This window comes from Sycon ciliatum, chromosome 4 (genome assembly GCF_964019385.1).
Source record: "Sycon ciliatum chromosome 4, ocSycCili1.1, whole genome shotgun sequence".
NCBI lineage: Eukaryota > Metazoa > Porifera > Calcarea > Leucosolenida > Sycettidae > Sycon > Sycon ciliatum.
Window position 1 is genome coordinate 29,436,525 of NC_088646.1, and position 12,981 is coordinate 29,449,505.

Genomic DNA, 12,981 nt, shown 5'->3' on the forward strand with positions numbered 1-12,981 from the left:
GCATCGCCTTATCACGAGCCTCAGCTGCACGCATCTGCTGCTCCATAAATTTCATCAGGACACCCATTTGAGATTCCTGCTGTCGCTCGGTCGCGGAGGGCAGGTCAAATCCGGTATCGTCCTGTGATTGTTCCATTACGATTAGTCACTCGTCCACGAGTACGAACAAATACACTACTAAAATAATTCAACTGAGACAGAGTTTCGATCGCGGAAACTACTACTTCACACGGAAAAAACAACTGGGCCCGTGCAAACACTACAAGGTGCGGACACAAGGCACGGACACAGGAAAGAACAAGTTCACTGCGCCATGATACGTAAATTTTATTCGTGAAGACTTGGGAACGGAAACAAAACATGTCATGAGAAAGAACAACAGGAAAAAGAAGCACACTCAACTAATCCGTGTGTGTGCGTGCATGCAGTACAACTATGACGTAATGAATATAGATACACATCAGTAAATATGGCATAATTTGCGGTGAATTTGGTGTTTGCAGTTGATATGAGGCAATTTTCAGTGAGTACTCGTATGTAGTGAAATCAATCAGTTACAAGTCTCTGGTGTAAGCACTCGTCATATTTGAGTACAAAGCTGCCACGATGAGACGTTGCTGACCGAACAGTGCACTGTACGTGTAGTGAAACAAAAAAGTTCAAAAAACGCGGGAAAATCGCGGAAAATGCGGTCATTTAAAAAAATCGCAAAATGCGGAAAAAACGCGGCCGCGGAATCGCAATTTTCCCCGGGGACAGGATGATACCCGAAGTCGCAGATGACGTGTACAGTGCACGTGTACAAATTCATGTAAGGCCACGCGTTTTATTTCTATGTTTCTCGCAGTCACCCGCGCGCATACGATCCAGGAGTCTGGAAGAAAGAAAAAAAATGTGCTGCACTCTGTGCACTGTGGGGACCACCAGCACATGCACATATTGGTTGTTTTGGTTGGTTGTAGTGACAGTGATATCAGTTAAAGGGGAAGTTAAGCGGCTAAAATCAAATTTTCACCAGCTGTAGTCTTCGGGGTGCTGAGTCGAATGGCCGTGGTCCGAGGAAGCTGAGACGCTCCGTTCCTTCTTTATTCTCAATCGAACTCGCGCACTTCCACCGAAACTGGGTGATTGCGCCCTACTAGATGGGGGTTTGTATGCAAAATGTCACTAAGGGGCCGTCCGTAATAGTATTTACTTTAAGACGTCTAACAGGCGTTTCTGGTGGGTGGGTTCGCCTGGGCGTTTCTAAAAAATACATTGCAGAGTGCATGCATACCATACCGAGCGTGTATGTACATTTCAGAGTGCATGCATACCATACCGAGCGTGTATGTACAAGATGTAGCACTGCGGCTACAGCTATAGTACAGGTAGGCGTTGAGACCCACTTATTGTTATTATTATTGCATCATCATCTCGTAATAAGCATTAGCAATGCCAATATACCTACTGTTTTCTTTCCTTTCATTTCATCTTCTTTTCCGTTCCTTTCTTCTTCATACACATTTTAAACATTTTCATCATATTGTGAGAGCCGTGGGCTAATAGCCCCGGTGAGAAGGCAGTCTTGCCTGTTCATATGGTGAAGTAAAATAAAGAAACAACAACAACAACAACAACAACAACAACAACAACAACAACAACAACAACAACAACAACAACAACAACAACAACAACAACAACAACAACAACAACAACAACAACAACAACAACAACAACAACAACAACAACAACAACAATATTGAATGAGAGAGGGGTGATAGCCAACCACGGCCAATCAACAAAAGAAAAGTACTTGTAGTAGACATACATGTATAAGAAAGAAGAAAGAAAGAAGATAATTCAAAAGAAAAGCACTATAGTCTACACTGCAAAGCACGGGACACGGCAAAGTGGTCAGGGAGACAGGGAGACAGGGAGACTGTTCGCTATAAAGGGTCGATTTTGTATGGGTTCAAACAGGGACATGGACAAGGGTTCGCTATAATTATCACGAAATTCGCTATATGCAAGTTCGTTATAAGTGGAGTCGTCTGTACAGTATATGTGTGCATAGTATAGTGGTTATTATGAGTAGTATAATCTGCATTTTTGGGGGCGTTTCTGGGGATGGGTGGATGGGTCAAGAAAGAAATGCCTCTTAGACGTCTCTAAGTAAATACATGTATTTACGGACGTCCCCTAAAAGCGCCATTTCGTTCTTATAAAAGCACAGATGACCGCGATTGGCCCATATGTTGTAGTCTTTTGGACGCTGAGTCGACTGGTTTTGGTCCCGAAAAGGCGGAGATGTAGCGTTCGGTCCTTATTCCCAATCGAACATGGCTGAACAAGCGGTCACGTGCTCCTGCGTACACCAGTCAACTGGTCACCGTGCCTGCAGGCTACAACTTACTGCATGTTTGGGCGAGTTTCTGTCACGTGAGTTGAACCTTTGAGTTGAACCTTGGTGTGAACCTTGGTTAGAAAAATCTGATAATTGTGCCACCAATATTGCGTTCAAAAGTCTGGTTTATGAACATTCCCATTTCTTCTTTCAGAGTTTGGGTACAATACAGTTTTCTAAAATTAATATCAAATTCAATCATATCTCAATGAATAGCCTTGCTCAAGACCTTTCCAATGGGCCGTCATTTGCGTAAATCGGACAATCGGTCGCAAAAGTATATGGTACTTTTAGTGGCATGGCCTATGTCGAAAAAATTTGAGGGGGTGCTTGAGCACCCAAAGCACCCCCCCCCCCCCCCCCCCCCCCTGGGTACGCCACTGAACAGGGGTGCAGCCTTTCTCAGGAAGTGTAGGCGTTGAGCAGCCTTTGAGGCCACGGCCCGGAGGTGTGCTGAGTAGGACAGTTGCGAGTCGAATGCTACGCCCAGAAGTTTATTTTCCTTCTCTTCGGGAACAGTCACAGCATTGAAGAGCACTGGTGGGAGCGCTGGGGGAGGCTTGCGGTGGTCGATGATGAGGACCTGAGATTAGGATGGCTCGAAGGTGACCTTCCACTTGGAACCCCAGTGGGAGACGGCGTTCACTGCTTCCTGGAGTTGTGTTGCAGAGTCGGATATGCTGGCGGTGGCAGAGATGCACTGATAGGTCAAATGCACCTGATCATGTCACATGTACACGTACACGCACTGCATGTCACCCATTTACTGACAAGCCTGTACACATCTTTGCTAGTTTACATCATCATACTTGTATGTAAAACAGTCCAGTTGTAATCAGTACGTGAAGAGCGTCATTTTCACATACATACTGTAAAACCAGAAATTTTCGGTGGTGTTTTATTTTCTCCCACCGCTTAGGAGCTGCATCTGCGCCTTGATCCAAGAGGGTGGTGGCGTTCCTGCGGATGCGGAAAACTGGGCCTTTGGCCGAGTCTCACGCGAACCGTGAATTTTATTTTTATTTTTTATTTTTGGTAACTTCGGTGCCGACAATTTTTACCGAAAATAAAACGCACCGAAATTTTCGGTACAACCGATACTGTATTTTTTTTTTTTTTTTTTTTTTTACTAGAGCCACGTAAACCCGTCATGTGTGAGCCATGAATAAGGGGAGTGGTGGCGTGGTCTGGGATGCTCTCATACATGTAGTACTACAGTCCATTCCATATAAGTGTGCACTCTTTTCCAGTCAAAGGGCCAATATAAGTGTGCACTCTTTTCCATCCAGTCAAAGGCCATTGTGTATGCCCCGTGGATTCTACATGTAGGCCAGCCGCCAGCCTGACATGGGAATACCCCACGTGGATGCGTTGAGATGATCAATAAGGTTCATGACTTCTTCAAAGACAAAGCAGCGGCGCAAGAAAATGCACGGAAATCAGGCAGCAAAGCGAGCTAAAAAAATCAATTTTTCCATTTTCTCTTCAAATTTGGACAGATTTTGATCCGGTTTCTTTTAAAAGGAGCAGCAAGCAAGCGTGCATTCACTCAGAAAAAAATTGCCTTGTATTTGTACACAGTCGTATGATGGGAGCATGTAATAACAGTGCCCACTTATAGGGAATGGACTGTAGTACACCTACCTGGAGAACGGGTTTTACCGAAAATTTCCCGCTACCGAACCGCCGATTTTGGCGAATACCGAAAATATTACACCACCGAAAAATTTCTGCTTTTACAGTATTGCATATTGGTGTGCCCAACTCACTATAGCATCAACCTCACAATAACCTATTTTTCCCATCCCCCAGAGATTACGTTATAACTAGGTCTGACCTGTAGTAGGGCGCATCACCCCCCTTTTTTTTTTACAGAGCATGTGCATTTCGCCGCAGAGCAGTGTGAGAGCACATGCTGGGCACTGACCTTGTAATGTAAAGCTTGGCCAAGTGCACGAGGCGAAACTCCTAAAAAGACTCGCAGCATGTGCGTCATTGAAAAGATTACGTCAACAAAAAATTCCGCTGTGAGCCAACCCATCCGCGAGTTGCACACTCTTGTTTATCTACTCTTGCGCGTATGTATAGTGGTAGACGCTATAGCAGAACGTATAGTTGTAGACATGTGCATACGCATGTGATATCGCGTGTAGTGATGATTCGGATGAAGTGATAACGCTGAAAACAAAAACCTGTACGCAATAGCCCTTGTAAGCTGTGTCTGGTTAGCGTACGCGACAAGAATGTGCCCTGTACGTAAATACATAGCTTCTCTTCCAATTCTTCGTTACTGATCATAATCATAGAGCGAAGCATTGAACCCTGTTCGTGATAGAACATCGAGTGGAGTACAGTGGCCATACTGCTGTGGCCGTATGCCCATAGCCTATTTCCTACGCGAATGGTTAGAACACGGTATTCACGGTGTGAGGCAGAACGTTGGGCCGGTGGCAAGAGCTTCCTGAGTGCAACCCTCACCGCTGCTCAGTATGCCTGCAGGAGTACCTACCCCAGTACCTGCTCAGTGCACATCGTGATCATTTCCACATCTTATTCTTAGACATGTTTTCGTTCGACTCTACGACTCGTCGCCTGGCATGGATGCAGCGAATGGGATTTTTCGGTCTTTGACCACAAGTTGGACGAGGGACAGCTACATTTTTTAAATGTGAGAACAACTGATGCCTTGGGCACCCTGTAAGAAGATCTTTTAGGGCCCGTCTGTTGGGAATGCCCAAGTAAAATAATAAAATACAATACAAATGCAATGCCTTACTTTGCTTGAGATGCTGGGGATGATTGGACTGGTGCCAGCCGCGACAGTGAATCTGCATCTGCTGGTGGTGCCTTTGCTGCCTGACTGGGCAACAGCGACAACTTATCATGGGGCTTGTTGTCAGTTTCACTGTTGTTTAAAAGCAGTTCGTCTTCTTGGTCCGAATCCATGCTCTAGACAGCATACATGAAGTGAACATAGGCTCAGCAGACATCACAGAAAAAGAAAGCCAATAGCCTACATGTACATAACCATGTACTCTAGCTGTACAGTAGTCAGACTATCTATCTGGCTAGCTGCACAGTACAGGTCCTACCTTGCTACTCGCCCAAAAGGGTGCCCGAAGGACCGAAGTGTCCGTAACGTCGGCGTCCGGATATTAAACAGCGCTATGATTGACCAGTATTGTTGTTTCTGCTTTCAAGCACTGGCTTTAATGAGAAATAGAATGAGTGGCCATATACTACAGTGGAGATCGGATGAAACGACCTTGGATATAATGACAAATCGAGTTTAACGACAAAATTCTGTTGCCCAAGTCGTTTAACAAGTCCTTTCTCTACATTATAGTTCGGGTATACTCTAATTTCAGAAATTTTCGGTGCTCTATATTTTCGGTATGAGGGCAACAGGCTCGGTTAGGTGAACAGAAATTTTCGGTATAGAGAAGCAGTTCCCTATTGGATTATGTGTGTTAGTGTTTGTTCGGTGTATTGAACGTTTAGGTTACCATAGATTAGGTATGAAACAGACGCACCGAAAGTACCGAAAATAAAAGTACACCGAACATTTGTGAAATTACAGTAAACGACCTCGAAAATAGCGACAGATCAAATTTACTGACACTTTTGGTGCCCGAAGACCTGAAAATGCATCGAATATAACGACTTTCCTCTTGTATCAGGCAGAGTGGCATGCATGGAACATGTCTCAGCCTGTGTCACATGCCCGGACATCTGGGTCACTCCACGCGTGCTGGTCATAGCAGTGCAGCGGTATAGTTCAAGTATGTTGTAATGCATGACCTTTGGCTTGAACTATGCATGCAAGACACATGCACAACTGAAATCCATATGCATGATATTACGCACATGCATATCTGCAGTATATTTCTGTCATTTTTGATATACATAATGTGAAGATCGGGTTTAGTGGTGGTTTAGCGTGTGCGCTAAGCCCTGTTAACGAACGTGGAACATCTACCACTCATACTTAGTCTGATGATCATGCATCTGATTATGATGTCATTGCTATACATGCGCATGCGCAGCGCGCGCCACTCTCCCACGCGTGCATTCCAAATCTTGCTAAGTTGAAGTTTAGAGAGAGAGAAGGAGAAAAGAGAGACTCCTTTGTCACTTTTGCTTTCCGACGACTTGACTGTTCACTGGTTTGTCCGTCAGTTGTCAATTTCCTACATTTTCCTGCCTCAACGGACATGCCAAGAACACGGAGCACCTCACGGGGTGCAAGCGCTGCTGGCACTGAAGCTGACGGTCCCCCAGCTCTCTACCCGTATCCGCAGCGGGCTGTGAATTCTGCGAATTCTCAAGACCATCGGAGAGCGAGGTCCCGTGTGATCCATGCTCATGGGCACATTTCAGCCAATGCGGACCAGGTGACTTCTCCTGCGCCGTCACAACCAGCTCCTCTCACCCTGAGCGACCTGATTGGTGTTATCCAGCCCCTCCTGGAGCGCGTGGAGCGCTTGGAATCCAACGTCGTCGCCCCTACCACCTCGCCCATTGCCGCACCAGCACCAGCATCAGCTCCTCTCCCGCTGGGGCAGCCTTCCCCGATGCGCTTGGCTTGCGCAGCCGGCTCTCCAGGACTCACCGTCATCCCTCCACGGCTACGGGAACGTATCACACGAGGGGAGTTTGTCGAATTTGGGGACTTGTTGCCTGAAGCCATGTCCGGCAGTAGTGATGTCCTGCAGTTGTCGGTGGTGAACGGCAGGTCCGTTGAGCTGGTGCAGAGCTCGTCCACTCCCCAGCCCTCCAAGCGCCGAGTCCATGACTTGGCGACGTGGTTAGAGGCCTTCACCTTGTTCACCAGAGTCCTGGTCGATGCGTCGCCGGACCAAGCTCCAGATTTGCTGGCGTACCAAGCCAACATCATCGAGGCCAACAACAATTATCTGACCGACGCGTGGCTGACCTATGACCGTCGTTTCCGTGCTGGTCTTGCTGCCATGCCGCACCTGTATTCCTGGCGGCAACTGGACCCTAACCTCTGGCAGTCCTGCTTCACGAGCCGCGGGCGCCCTATCTGCTCGCGTTGTTCTCTCGTGCACCCATCTCCAGCCCCGCATTGCCCCTTTCGTGGAGGGCTCCCTCTTGCGCAGCACGCAGGCGGGAGCCAGTCAGCCACCAGCCCAGCTCCTCGTCACGATGGCCGCCAGATCTGCCGGAATTACAACAACGGCGCCTGCACATACCCGTCCTGCATACGGGCCCATGTCTGTCTGTCATGCCGCGGCAAACACCCAAAGAAGACTTGCACCCGAGCGGCCTCTCAGTCTTCCCAGTGACGTCGTCACTCCAGTCAACGTGCCTCGGCTAACTGCACTGCTAGCTGCTCACCCTGATGTCCTGTTTCGTGATTATGTATGTGCTGGCATGTTTAACGGCTTCTCGATTGGTCACACCACTCCTCTGGTATCATGCATTCAATCTGTCAATCATCCGTCTAGTCTCTGCAATAAACAATTTGTCACCCTGTACCTACAGTCTTGTTGCGATGCTGGGGAAACAGCTGGTCCGTTTGCTGAGCCGCCATATCAGCTGTTTCAAACCTAGGGTTTGGGCCTGATCCCAAAATCCAATGGCAAATTTCGCCTCATCCATGACCTATCCTCCCCCACTGGCCGCAGTGTCAATGATGGTATTTCCCGGGAGTCATTCAGCTTGGAGTATGACACTGTCGATTCGGCTATCTCCTATATCATGAGGTTAGGCCGTGGTTGCTACCTGACCAAAGTGGACATTCGAAACGCCTTCCGATTATGCCCTGTTGCCCCCTCTGACTGGCACTTGTTGGGTATCTCTTGGGATGGTCGTTACTATTTCGAAAAAGTCCTCCCGTTCGGCCTTCGGTCAGCTCCGTACATATTTGACAAGTTTGCATCTGCCCTTCATTGGGTTCTGGAGGACACATGCCGCCTTCCCCATCTCATTCATTATCTGGATGACTTCCTGAATGTATCGCCTCCCAGTCCTCCTCTTGCCCAGCACCAGAAGTCACTACTGCTCGACCTGTTTGCATATTTACAGGTCCCAGTTGCACCTGAGAAGGTTGATGGCCCCTCTACGGTTCTCACCTTCCTGGGCTTAGAGCTGGACACAATGGCTCTGGAGATCCGCCTTCCACCCTCAAAGCTGACTAAGCTATCTACCACCGTGTCGGCCCTCGTCCAATCCGGCCGGGTTCAGAAATGCGACCTCGCCTCCGTATTGGGCAAACTCTCGTTCGCGTCCAGAGCTGTACCAGCTGGTCGCACATTCCTGAGACGCCTGTACGACCTGGACAGAGCAACTCGATCAACACCATTGCACCAATGGCTACGCATTTCGGCAATGGCAGACCTGTTGTGGTGGGCAGAGGCCCTGACCATATGGAATGGGAAGTCATTCTTCCTGGTGGATGAGTGGACGCCAGCCCCCGACATGCAACTACAGACTGATGCCAGCGGCACTCACGGTTATGGTGCCTTCTACAACGGCCGGTGGCTGAGAGGAGAGTGGACAGCCCAGAACGAGAACGAGAACATTGAGTTCAAAGAAATGTATGCTATCATAGTTGCCTGCGCGACCTGGGGTTCGGAGTGGAGCAGGCGACGCATTCAGTTTCAGTGTGACAACAAGGCCGTGGTGGACTGCATACGCTCCGGTACCTGCCGTTCACCGCCAGTCATGACACTTATCCGGGCATTGTATCTGCTGTGTATTGAGCATGACTTCTTGGTGTCAGCTGTCCACATTCCTGGTGTCACTAACACTGTCGCCGATGCATTGTCTCGCAATTTGCTGCAGGTATTCAGGCACCAGGCCCCGGAAGCAGCAGCCGAGCCAGATCAGCCAGTCTTGCCAACTCTCCGTTGACAGACTACGTGCTACAGCTAGCAGCACTGGCAATAGCACCATCCTCCCGCCGGACGTATTCTACCGCCGAGACCCGCTACTTCCAGTTCTGCCAAGTGCATGCCTGCAACCCATTGCCAGGCGACGACTTTACTTTGTGCTATTTTGCTGCCGAGTTGTTCAGGACTCTTCAGCCTCGATCTGTCCGTGTCTAAAGTTACATGTCGGCAATCCGCAACCTTCATGTGGAACTTGGCTTTGCTTACCCGTCGGGCCCAACAACTCTCCTCGCTAGGGTCCTGCGGGGCATCGACAGGTCGTCATCGACACAGCGTCATCGTCTGCCGATAACCACTCCACTTCTCAGGGAGATCTGCCGGCATGTTGCCGTTCCACGCATGCGGCGCCCTCACGACAAGGCCATGCTAAGGGCAGCTTTTCCTTGGCGTTTCATGGGTTCTTCCGTTGTGGAGAACTGACTGCTGGCCTGAGGCGATGTGATGTGACGATCAGTACTGACCAGCGGTCGTTATCGGTAAACGTGCGCTCATCTAAGACGGACCCCGACAGCACCGGCCACACAGTATTGGTTGGAGCCAGCACAGACGCACTGATCTGCCCAGTGCAGGCCATGGCAAACTACCTGGCGTTTCGCCCCGGCGGCGACCATCTGTTCACTTATGCTAATGGCCAGCCGCTTACAAGAAATGCAGTGTCCTCTGAACTGCGCAACCTGCTGCCACTCTGTGGGGCCACAGACCCGAGTGCATATGCCAGTCACTCTTTCCGGATTGGCGCCGCAACATCAGCGGCCATGGCAGGTGTCCCCGAAAACATCATCCGTATCATGGGTAGATGGCGCAGTGATGCGGTCCACCGCTACATCCGGGCTGCTACAGCTGACACCCTGCGAGTGTCACGTCAATTAGCTGCAGTTCAAAGTCATCAATGGTAGCTGCGGGTTAGTGACCACATCATGCCTGAACTGCTTAGCTTTAGCTTTACATTGCTGCTGTCAGTACAGCACAATACACCAGTCGTATTTCATTATTACTCTCATGCCATATTGGGGATATTGGGAACGGGCAGTCTATCTCCGCAGCTGGCTCATTTCAATCACTACCGGTCGCAGCTCCTGCCCACGGCAGGCCGACCGTCTCTCGTTCACACTCTGTGTGCTCCAGGTCACAGCTCCTGCGCAGAGCAGGCCGACCTGTCTGTCTCTCTCACTCACACACACTATGTGTGCACCGGGTCACAGCTCCTGCGCAGAGCAGGCCGACCTGTCTTTCTCATGCACGCCAGCTGCTCCGCCCAATATCCCTGATATGCCAACCAGAAAACAATGTGTTCTGAGCCGGGTGCATGCCTGTATGTGGAGAGTGCGTTAATGGTGGTTTAGCGTGTGCGCTAAGCCCTGTTAACGAACGTGGAACATCTACCACTCATACTTAGTCTGATGATCATGCATCTGATTATGATGTCATTGCTATACATGCGCATGCGCAGCGCGCGCCACTCTCCCACGCGTGCATTCCAAATCTTGCTTTAGAGAGAGAGAAGGAGAAAAGAGAGACTCCTTTGTCACTTTTGCTTTCCGACGACTTGACTGTTCACTGGTTTGTCCGTCAGTTGTCAATTTCCCCTTCCCTCCCAACCCCATTCGACTGGGGATCACTATCTCTCCGTCACTGTCACCATAATTTCCTCAATAACAGTGTCAGTACAAACTCTTGTCAATATACTTATATCGGGTGAGGGCAGTCTATCTCCGCAGCTGGCTCATTTCAATCACTACCGGTCGCAGCTCCTGCCCACGGCAGGCCGACCGTCTCTCGTTCACACTCTGTGTGCTCCAGGTCACAGCTCCTGCGCAGAGCAGGCCGACCTGTCTGTCTCTCTCACTCACACACACTATGTGTGCACCGGTCACAGCTCCTGCGCAGAGCAGGCCGACCTGTCTTTCTCATGCACGCCAGCTGCTCCGCCCAATATCCCTGATATGCCAACCAGAAAACAATGTGTTCTGAGCCGGGTGCATGCCTGTATGTGGAGAGTGCGTTAATGACAGATCGAATATAGCGACATGTTGTTTTCTCCCGAAGGAGTGTCGTTATATCCAATCTCCACTGTAGTAATATATATATATATATCAGCACGTTTCGCTCTGATTCCTGGTCAAAAATCATACTGGAGTGATGTAAGATGATCGACGGAGCAAGTTGCCGCCTCATGATATGGTAAGCTGTATAAAACCGTGGCATAAGATGCCAATTCCCGAATGCACTTCGGTCGCAATGAGTACAATACAGCCTACAAGTCCGGATACAGTATCATTCAACAGCTGCAAAACTTGACTAGCAGTAGCACAATACTTTGTACTGATCCTCGGCGAGCGCCGCCCTCTTCACTATACTAGTACCGTACTCAGTCCAAGTGATGTGAAAGTCAGTGTTTTATAGCCCAGATCAATGACTGGAGAGATGATACGCAGTGTCTTTTGCAAAAGCGATGCAAAGATAAACGTATGCTACTGTCGTGGACATGGAAATCCGGTCGCACGTCAAGCGGCCCCAGGGCGCTGGCCATGCAGCCGAGGATAAGCGGTGCACACATGCGTTTATCATGTTTACGCGCTGCAGCGCGCTGGTCGCATCGGATCAACAAGTGCACTGCACGCAGCGTTCTGTACGCGCTGAGGGCGCCGGCCCCGGTCAGTCGACTGGATTTCCAAAGTCGCACTGTGCTTTCAAAGACCACTACACCTTCCGCAATCCGACTTGAAAGCAATGATGGAATCCAGTTGTATACGTGTGGGGCTGAATGTATAATTCATACTTCCTAAACTGGTAAAATCAATTTTGCCACATTTCAACTAAAAAATACCGTGGCAAAACGTGAAGGAAGTTCGGAGGTTCCGTGCTCACCTCCTTCTCCTAGACTTGTAAGTTGTAGACGGATAATCTTCCACCACTAGTCACTAGCGCATGCCGCGTGTCACAAACTACCTCCAGCTGAATTAGATAACGGTGCAATGCAGCAGGATCCCGGTCCGGTCATCCATGTGGCCAAGAAGAATGTGATTGAGGTGAAGTGCGGAACCTCCGGAGGGTGACTGTCGTTGAAGACGGAAGTGCGCACCGCTCAGTTTCCGCTGCTACATACGTGGAAATCTATGAATCCGATGTCTGATCTGGTAGGATACCGGTAGTGCAGCTATTCCAGCGCCCCTACTAGCAGGATGATCTGATTTCGCCAACAAAGTGACTTCACGATATTGTACAAGAGCTATTTATAATACATGTACATATACATTACAGTATCGAAAAATAATAAATACCAGTATGTCACTTCAAACATAAAGCTGGCAGCTGGTCAACGCATATGGCTACCATGATTACCATCTACCATGAGTCCATGACATGATAGCTAAGATGTACTGAGTAGTACACACACGTACCGGTATACTACTAGTAGTAGTAGTAGTAGATCTACGGGTAGATCTACCGGGTAGACTCTACCATCGCCTGTAGATCTACCTGTGTACTGTGTAGACTAACCTACAAAGTCATTGTACAGTGTAGTAGTACTAGTACACTGGCTGTAATCATGGTAGATCTATGATTTATGCATACATGAGTATGATGAGATCTACCATTTATCACTACATGACTGTATCATCACAGGACCAGGCAGAAGCCAGATTATTATTATTATTATTATTTATTAAATTTTTA

The 12,981-nt window shown here is 48.8% G+C and overlaps 1 protein-coding gene across 1 annotated transcript in view; it reads right to left on the reverse strand.

The window, feature by feature from the left end:
* Window positions 1-12,533, reverse strand: part of LOC135813687 (uncharacterized) — a 41,309-nt gene extending 28,776 nt beyond the window's left edge. The window contains exons 1-2 of the mRNA XM_065326730.1: window positions 12,172-12,533; window positions 5,163-5,335 (exon numbers count right to left, since the gene is read on the reverse strand). Of these exons, the coding sequence (XP_065182802.1) occupies window positions 5,163-5,271 (109 nt within the window). The 5' untranslated portion in view covers window positions 5,272-5,335; window positions 12,172-12,533. The remainder of the gene's footprint in view (window positions 1-5,162; window positions 5,336-12,171) is intronic.
* Between the last annotated feature and the right edge of the window lie 448 nt (window positions 12,534-12,981).